This window comes from Aricia agestis, chromosome 19 (genome assembly GCF_905147365.1).
Source record: "Aricia agestis chromosome 19, ilAriAges1.1, whole genome shotgun sequence".
In the NCBI taxonomy this organism is placed as follows: domain Eukaryota; kingdom Metazoa; phylum Arthropoda; class Insecta; order Lepidoptera; family Lycaenidae; genus Aricia; species Aricia agestis.
This window is the reverse complement of record NC_056424.1, coordinates 2,877,548-2,887,505: the sequence shown is the minus strand read 5'-3', so window position 1 is coordinate 2,887,505 and position 9,958 is coordinate 2,877,548. Positions and strand designations below refer to the sequence as shown.

At 34.2% G+C, this 9,958-nt stretch overlaps 1 protein-coding gene and 1 long non-coding RNA gene across 2 annotated transcripts; both read right to left on the bottom strand.

Moving 5' to 3' along the window:
* Nucleotides 1-1,485: 1,485 nt before the first annotated feature.
* On the bottom strand, nt 1,486-2,889 carry LOC121736636. Its single transcript, XM_042127965.1, has one exon. It carries the CDS (start codon nt 2,763-2,765, stop codon nt 2,007-2,009), a length of 759 nt encoding a protein of 252 aa, XP_041983899.1. The 5' UTR covers nt 2,766-2,889; the 3' UTR covers nt 1,486-2,006.
* A 3,221-nt stretch (nt 2,890-6,110) lies between these two features.
* On the bottom strand, nt 6,111-6,706 carry LOC121736638. Its single transcript, XR_006037046.1, has 2 exons — nt 6,418-6,706; nt 6,111-6,310 (listed from the first exon to the last, which is right to left on the bottom strand). It is a non-coding gene; the product is annotated as an uncharacterized LOC121736638 (long non-coding RNA).
* Nucleotides 6,707-9,958: the final 3,252 nt, after the last annotated feature.

Genomic DNA, 9,958 nt, shown 5'->3' with positions numbered 1-9,958 from the left:
GCTGGCAATATTACTGTTTATTTTGTTCAGGGTATGCAATTGTTCCCAGAATCTAGTCTATATTGTACATAATAATTATTACATTCAATATATTTAAAGACTCATTATTTTTTTTTAAATTTAAATGAATTTAGGGAAGAATTTTCATTTTAAAAAAATGTGTATATATGTATATGTATATTATATATTTTAATATACTTAGTTATAACTTTGTAAGTAAATTCAACCACCAATTTTATTTTCGATTTTTTAGTTATAATTTGCCAAATACTTGTTTATAATGATGATTGAATTCTTACTATAAATAATAATTATTACAATATTAAAATTTCAGGGTTTTTCTTTGTTAAATAAAAATATTTTAGTACCGGTTTTGTTTCTTTTAATATGTCTTATCTATCAAAATAAAACTCCAAATAATTGCAGGATGTTTGAATAGAAAGCAACATGGGCGTACCGAGGGGGGGGGGGGGGGGGGCAGCCGCCCCCCCTGGATCATGTTGACGTCCCTACTAAGTACTTTTATCTATAAAAATTAAAAATTAAGAAAACTAATTTTTGCCATTTGTTTGCAATACAATATTTTTACAACTAAAAATTATGAATTTTTTATTCTTTATAAGCACCTAGCTAATGAAAAATCTGATTTGCCCCCCCCCCCCTGGCCCAGAACCTGGGTAATTCGCCCCCACTGGCACCAGAACCTGGGTAATTTGCCCCCCCCTGGCCCAGAACCTGGGTACACCCATGGAAAGCAAGTTATGAAATAAAAACAATATTTTTTATTAAAAATTAATATCATTTATTTATATAATATTATATTCAGCCTTATAATTATATCATTAATATAATGAATTACATTTGCTTAATATAAAATGAGGGTATAATGTACACGTTTTTTTAACAACTTAATTGTTATCATGTCACTGGTAATACTGACTTTTTTTAATGATAACATTATTATACAGGGACCGATCCATTGATATAGAATCAAGAATATCTAGTTCTTTATCATGCAAAAATATAAAATTCTGATTGCACAAAATCTGCTGAAAAATAATAGTTTTTTGTATGTGAATATTGTCTACCTATTTTATATTCCATATCAGAATTGCCACTGTCTTTGTTATTGCATCTTGGTAGCACTATTGTCCATAAAAAAATAATCAATGTGGAAATTAATTTTAAAATTAAACTTTAATGCCTATTAATAAAAAATCGGCCAAGTGCGAGTTCCGAACCTATATAGAGCGAAAGTAAACAAAAAATTGTGTTTTTTGTATGGGAGCCCCCCTTAAATATTAACTTTATTTTATTTTTAGTATTTGTTGTTATAGCGGCAACAGATATACACTGCCTGCAGTCTAGCTATAGTGGTTCTTGAGATACAGCCTGGAGACATACAGACAGACAGACATTGAAGTCTTAGTAATAGGGTCCCGTTTTTACCCTTTGGGGTCGGAACCCTAAAAAGCATAATTATTTTATTACTAATAAAATAATTAAAATTAAACATAATATGAAATGACCAGCATTGATTGAATATTATAAGGAACATTATAGTTTTACACAGATAAATTCCATTTCGTACACATTACACAAAGCTGAAGAATAAAATATATTGAAATGAAAATGTTTCAAATTTCATTAAAATAGAAAAATGTCTACTTTCATATATTTTTTATGCTCACACAATTCCAGCAATTAGGCATTCATTTACTATGTTAAATATGATCTTCATATTGTAACTTACAAATACTTTTATTTACATTATATGACATTATTCACACTTAGCTAATGTTTAGTAACCATGATGAACCTCGCTGCATTTGAAAAACTTGGAACAATTAGATCACATTTTCAAAACTAGAGAAATTGCTCTGCTTACTCGAGTCTCCTCCATTTGAACCTTTCATATCTATTTAACCCTTGTTCATAAAAATCTTTACTAAACTTTTCTCACGACTCCCAGTACAATTATTACCAAGCTTTATAACAAACTTATACTAGTAGGACACTGGTGGAACTTGCGGCATCATATTTGTGTATATACAGTGGTTCTCGGCTTTCATCGGAGCCATCTGCTGATGAACCATAACATTAGACATGGGCTGTATCGGGGGTGGATTTACTTCTGGAGGCTTCTTATTTTTCTTCTCACACTTTTTGAATTTGATACCTAGCTTGTTTAACAGTATCAGTCTTAGAGATTCCTTACCTCCTCTATAGTTGAGTTCGTGTTTGGCGGCCGTCAATATTTTACCTAACGTAGGGATCTCTTTCCGCATGGAGTAGCTATTGACGATGCCGCGGAGGGCACACAGCTGGTAGTAATCGAGCTGCACCTTCGTTTTCCTCACTCGTTTCTTTTTAGGCCCGGTCATTTTCGTTTGTGTCGCTTCCGCTCGCAGTCCCTCTCGTTTTATTCGTTTAATTGTACTCTCCGACAGGCCGGTGGCTGCACAGGCTCGCTTGACTACATTTTCTACGGGAAAAGCATATCCTCTGTTTTGTTTTTCACTCTCGAAGAACTTAATCACCTTAAATATTATTTCACGAGCTTGGCCGTCGATAGCCTCCTTTTTCTTTTTCTCGTTTTTTACCTTCGGCTGCAGCTGTTCGTCCGGTGCTGCAGGAGGCGGTTCCGGTGGATTTTGATGAATCTGTACATTGTTAAGGGGCTGAAGCATCGATTCCTGCAGAGGAGGCATAGGATGTAATAGATTTAAATGCTGCACTATAGGCACATCTGGGACGTTCTCCATTGTAATATAGGTCTCAATTTTGAAGGCTTTACGATAACTGTATGTAATTAAAACGTAAAAGTTAGCTGCAATAGCAAGTCATACAACAAAAATAAACCAATATTGTTAGGACCACAGATTTTGTAAGGACGTAGCGGCCATTAAAACAATTTGCAAAAGTCAAAACAATAATAGACAACGTTATTTTTTTTTACATATTAACCCCAAAGCATAGAAATCTGCCTGAGCGGCTCAGGCAGCCCGCTGCCCGCCGACAGATTTCTAGGCTCAAGGCTGAGCCTGAGCCCTGACTCCTGAGTCCTGACTCAACTAACCTCATGTCTCATCTCAAAGCTAACCAAAGAATATTGCTCAATGCTCTGTCTACGCAACGCAACTATATAGTATTATAGCCCGTCAAAAAAGTCACGACATTAATAGAGTTGCCACTTATTTCCGGTGTGGCCTCTTATGGCCACACTGTATCCAGTCATTATAAAAGATTTTGATACTTTATATTAAATACAGTTTAAAAACACGTTGTAAATATTATGATTTATATATCGCTGGCCCCGGGCAACAAAGCGGTAAACGCCGGTTACGCCCTTTTTAATGTTATTTGATTTTTGGCTTCTCTGAGTATTAGTCTATCACCCCTATTTGTTTCATATTTTTAAAATAATATTTTAGGTATAATAAATGACAAAAGCTTTATTGAATCGAAAATTCTGTAACGACTAAAACTGTATTCTTGCATTACCTACTCTATGAAACATAACCAAAAAAAAAACCGGTGAAGATACGATACAACTAAGCTTTCGCTGTAAGAAGAACGGAGTAATCGGCTGGTACGCTCGAAATCTAAAGCGAAAAATACGTCGTATTATGTTCTTACAGTCTTAAGTCAATAGACAATGTTACAATTAAAACAATATCGCATATTAGTTGTATTATACTTTTTTCAATTATTTCAATATTTTTTTATACTATTACAATTATTTTGATATGGTTAAATAGGTAAAAAAATTAACTTTCATATAAGATATCACACATTTGTTTTGGACCACTGTACGCTGCATTATAAACAAAATAGCTTATTTTGTCTCTCCTGAACAAAACGATTTTTGATATTACGCCTTTATAGCCCGGGGCCAGCGATATATTATGTAGTTAAGAAAATTTAAAATAATTATGATGTAGTTATATTGTGTGTTTAATTTACGACATTACAAGAAACAATCTAATCTATGTAAAGTACCTACTTATTATAATCTTTGTATATGTCATAGTCTGTCTCTGTCAAGAAAGTGAAGAAATTAAAAGTAGCAACATCGTAATGTCATCCCTTTCAAATCGATTTAATAAATAATCGGTCAAGTGCGAGTCGGACTTGCGCACGAAGGATTCCGTACCGATATAGAGCAAAAATCAGCCAAAATTGTGTTTTTGTATGGGATTAAATTTTTATTTTATTTAATTTTTATTTAATTTAAATATTATTAATAATTATTAAATAACACATATTATAACTATGGCCTTTGTGAAAATGTTAAGTGTCTACTTGTTGTCATCATTGTTACCGAGCAAAAAATTCCCACTCCTTGTATTTATTTTCAGTGTTTCAAAATTATAGCATAAATTCTCCCAGTCATTTCGGTTATTTCGTTAAACGCTTTTTCTGCTACCTGTAAACATAAAACGTAATAATTATAATATTATATTACGCTGCATCAAAGTGTTAAAGGAGTTAAGCACATACACTGTGACGCGAGAATTTTATATACCTACGTCTAAAAACGCAAAGCACCTAAGTCAAAGTATCAATCATTGTTAGGCGCGTTATATGATAGATTTCTTTGACAGTTCATTGTTTACGTAAACATAAGGTTTAAGTAGAAGAAAGCGCGGGAATCTTCGAAAAGGGCGGTCGTGTTTTCTAGAAATTTTTAATTTTTGTTTTATTTATTGTAAATATCTTCGTTTGTTAGTTTTCTATCTTATTATTAGTTTCTTTTAGTTTTTATTTTTATTTGTGCATACTATTTGGTAAGTTTTTTGTATATATTCTGTAAATATGGATGAAGACCCAGGGGGGCTGGAAGGCCCCCCTGTTGGCCAATTTATTACTATTCATACTACTGAAAATGTAAATGACTCAAGTATGGACACAGATTCGTCCGTTAATAACAAATCTACAAACCGCAAACGCCCTGCTGCATCTAGGCGAGTATGCAGAAAATGCAATAAAAAGATTAGGAAAAATCCTGACAAAACAAAACCTGACATCAACTGTATGTGCTTGAGTGACACGGAAAATAAAGAAAACCTGAATAATATCCAAGAAGTACATACAGCGGTGTCATTGAAAAACATCAGGGCTTGGTGAATCCTCGTGTTAGTCGTTTGTTGTACACCGACACTGAATCTATACCTTATGTAGTACATGTGCAAAAAGAAATATCATCTCCTAATGGAAACTGCACTTTACATCCCGTCGAATTTGGTCGCTTCCTTAAAAACCATAATATTAAGAATATAGAAAACGGTAGCCTTAAGAGAATTGGCAGGAATAGATTGTCATTATCTTTCTCTGTATTTTCTGATGCAAATAATTTTATTACTAATGAGAATCTAAAACAGAACAATTACAAAGTTTTTCTTCCATCTTTTCAAGTTAGTCGTGTTGGCTTGGTTAGAGGTATTCTAGCCGATTGGTCTGATGATGACATTTTGGCCAATATTACTTTACCGTATGGTCGTGGGGACATTTTAAAAGTAAGATGCTTAAAGAAAAAAAACATTGTAAATAATACTGTACAGTTTGTAAATACAGAGTCAGTTGTTTTTACATTTGATGGCCAAGTATTACCAAAAAGAATTTTTATGTGTTATAACTCCTTGCCTGTCGACTTGTACATCTATCCCACCATACAGTGTTACAATTGCTGCAGGTATGGACATGCTAAGTCACAGTGCAGATCAACCCCCAGATGTTTCCGTTGTGGTCAGAGTCATTCTGGTGAGAAATGTTCTGTAGATGAAGATTCTGTTTTCTGTTGTCTTTGCCAAGCTTCCCATATAGCCACAAGTAAGAATTGCCCTGAGTTCCAACGACAAAAATTAATTAAAGAGTCCATGGCTCACAAAAACTTATCCTATGCCGAACCATCAAAACTCCACCCTCCTATTTCTAAATTATACTCAACAGTTTTAACCTATTCTAGCCTATCCCCTTCATTTATAGACTCTCAAAAACAAAATTTCTCATCGGTCATCAAAAACTCTGCAAAGAGGACAACCACAGAGCCATATAATGAGGATTTTAATGCCCAACATTTGTCTTGGGGTAGTAGTAATAACAATCAGTGGGGTTTTGAAGTACTAGATTTATTAGATTTCCATAAGTTATGTATTCTCAACACAGGGTTCCCAACACGGCAAACTGCACCTAACGAGGGTTATAGTGATTTGCCTATTTGTACTTCAAATTTATCTTCTCTTTTACACTGGTCAGTTCTATCATCTAGTCATGGTAGTGATCACTTCCCTATTCTTCTGTCTCTCCCCTGTAAAAATAAAAAGCAAAATCAGCCTACTAATTCATCATCATTAAAATATAACTTAAAAAATGCAGAATGGGAAAAGTTTTATCATACACTAAAAAATAAACTACCCCATCTTCCTAGTATATCACCAGGTAATGAATCTGTTTGCGCTGATGCTCTAGCATCTGCTTTGATCGAATCAGCTGATGAAACTCTTCCTATTAAGAAAACACCTAAATGTTACATTCCATCACCTCCTTGGTGGGATAATGACTGTTCAGTTGCTATACATAAAAGAAAACAGGCTGAAAGAGAATATAATAATAATTCTACCTTTGAAAACTATGATATTTATTGTAAGTCTGTTAACGATGCAAAAAAAATATTTAAGAAAAAGAAGTCTGCAAGCTGGAAAAAGTTTTGTAAATATATCTATCCGGACACACGTGCTTCTATAGTTTGGAATAATCATAGACTTAATATATACTGTCGGAATAATATTAAAAGGTACAGGTCAGCATATAAACCTCCTTTTCATCCTATGCCAGACTCTTTAGCCAACGATTTTTTAAAAAGACTAGCACCTCCTTCTGTATCACTTCTCCGTCCATCACCTTTAGGTGAAGTTAGCCTTAAAGATCATAACTCGCTTTTTACTCTTCAAGAGTTAAAAGGTGTTGTTGCAAATTTAAAAGACTCGGCTCCGGGCATCGATGGTATACCATACTCTTTTTTTAAACACGCTTTAGATGAAATTTTAAATTATTATTTGGATTTGGTTAATTTAATGTTATTAACGGGTAATATTCCAAATTCATGGAAAACACAGAAGGTTATTCCCATTTTAAAACCTATAGTGCTAGCACGGCGACCAGCGGAAATACGAAAGTATGGACAAACTGTGGAAATAAACCTAAGGTGACGTTCCGATCTTTTTTCGTTCCGAAAAATTCAATTAAAATGCCACTTTATGACACACTATAGTATATGTCATAATGTAGGATATTATTTGAATTTTTAGAACTATAGTCTGTCATTAAGTGGCTTTTTAATTGAATTATTCGGAACTAAAAAAGATCGGAACGGCACCTTAAGTTCATCTCCACAGTTTGTGACTATATTCTGTCATAAAGTGGCATTTTAATTGAATTTTTCGGAACGAAAAAAGATCGGAACGGCACCTTAGGTTTATTTCCACAGTTTGTCCATACTTTCGCATTTCCGCTGGTCGCCGTGCTAACACTACTGGAAAACCTTCGTCTTCAGCTTCTTCCTATCGCCCCATAGTCTTATCATCAGTGCTATTAAAGATTGCAGAGCATCTCGTAAAAAACCGCTTGGAGTGGCATATTGAAAAATATAACCTCCTTGCCCAAAGTCAATATGGATTCCGAAAAGGAAAAGGTACTATAGATAATTTAGCTCTTTTTATCACTGACGTTCGTATTGCTTTTACAGAAAATAAATCAGTTTTAGCAGCTTTTTAGGACATAAACGCAGCATATGATAATGTAAGGATAGATATTCTCAAACGAAAGTTAGATTTATTAGGTGTTCCGGAAATTATAAGTAATTTTATTATAAACGTTTTATTGGAAAGATTTATTGCTCTGCCTTTACAAGATACAACGTCGATGGAGGTGCGGGTTGTTGATAAAGGGCTGCCCCAAGGCTCAGTGATAAGTCCTCCTTTGTATAATATTTATTCGTCAGATATAGAGGATGTAGTGACTAGCGTGACTTCAGATTTGGAATCATATATGTTAACAGATATAGATGGTGAATTGTATCTTCTGCAATACGCCGATGATTTAACAATTTATGTAATAGATCAATCTATTCCAAGAGCCTCCATTAGACTGTCGCGAGCCCTAGCACGTCTAAAGGTATGGTTAGATGAGAATGGATTAGATCTTTCAGTTAAGAAGAGTTCCACTGTAATTTTTACCCGTATGCGCTTTCCTCCTCCAGTGGTGGTAAAATATAATGGATTACAAATTCCAGTTGACAAGGAGGCCAAATTTTTAGGCGTAATTTTAGATTCGAAACTTAATGGTAATGCCCATAATGAGTATATTGCGTCGAAGTGTGAACGTTCGTTAAACATAATTAGATGTTTATCTGGAGTGTGGTGGGGATCTCACCCGTTTAATCTAAAATGGCTGTATAACGCTTTAATAAGAAGTGTTTTAGACTATGGTACATTCCTTTTAGAACCTTGTAACGTAGCTGGTTTTAAACAGTTGGATAAGATACAGGCAAAATCTATGAGGATAATTTGTGGAGCCATGGCATCATCGCCAATAAATGCATTGCAGGTAGAATGCGGTGAACCACCGCTCTATCTAAGGCGGCAATATCTGGCTGACAAGTTTTTTATTCGCTGTTTGCAATTTTCAAACCATCCCCTTACTCCGAAATTAAAAAAAAACTGTTAGATTTAGTAAATAATAATCAATTTTGGTTGCACAAATCTCGCCCTTGCTTAGTTAATAGCTATATCCGATATTTGTCGCTTGATGCCCCTACACATAGATTACCTGTTTTCCCGCTTTTTAACTCAGCCTTTGAATCCCTTGTTTTAAATCCTGATATCCGCTATGACATAGGAATTAAAAAATCTGATAAATATTATGCAAAGCCTTTTTTAATTATTTAACAACGAATAATTGGCAAGGTTGGCATCACATTTACGCGGATGCCTCTAAAATGTCAGTAGATAATAATAATTGTGTTGGAGTAGGTATTTACCATCTCCAATACAATATAGTTCAAAAAGTTAAATTTCCTCCACAAACTTCAGTATTTACTGGTGAATGCTTTGGTCTTTTTAAAGCAGTTGACTACATATTACTAGCAAAGCTTAAAAACACTGTAATTTTTACTGACTTTTTGAGTGCCCTGCAAGCATTGAGTAGATTTACGTTTAAATCAAAATGTTTTCCCATAATCATACAAATCAGAAACCTTTTGCACAGGTGTATTGTCAGTAATTTGTCTGTTACATTTGTTTGGATTCCAAGTCATTGCGGCATTCTTGGTAACGAGGAGGCAGATAGACTGGCCAAAGATGCGGTTTCTTGTGGAGATGTGTTTCCGTATGTGAATTATTGTCACGACTTGCCGTCTCTTGCCTAGAACTTTCTCTAACAGGATTGGAGTAAGGACTGGGCAGTAAGTGGTCAAATAAAAGGTGTTCATTATAAGTATATACAACCTGAGATTCAGTTTAAGCCTTGGTTCTTCAGAATAAAGCTATCAAAAAGTACAACTTCATCTATAATTAGAATGAGGTTGGGACATGTCATCACACCGGCGCACTTAAAAAGAATTCGGATTCGCAACGATGATGCATGCGATTGCGGTTTGGAAGTGGGTGATTTAAATCATATTATTCTTTCATGTCCTCTGTATGATCACTCCTGTCTATATGATAACCTCTCCTCTATATCTACACCCTTTCCTACTTCTGTTCCAACATTATTAAATTCATGTAATAAATTATTTTATTCTTTTTTATCTCAATATTTACGTCACAATTTAATTAATATTTAAATCTATATAATATAATATTTTATTAAGAAACTTTCTAACTAGATCCAAAATCCTAGATTCCGTACTTACTTTGTTTTTCCACCGCCTATTCCCTACCTTTGTATAAGGCAAAGT

What these genes read in the sequence shown, in the direction of transcription:
- LOC121736636 (XM_042127965.1), bottom strand. Translation starts at nt 2,765, where the DNA reads ATGGAGAACGTCCCAGATGTGCCTATAGTGCAGCATTTAAATCTATTA.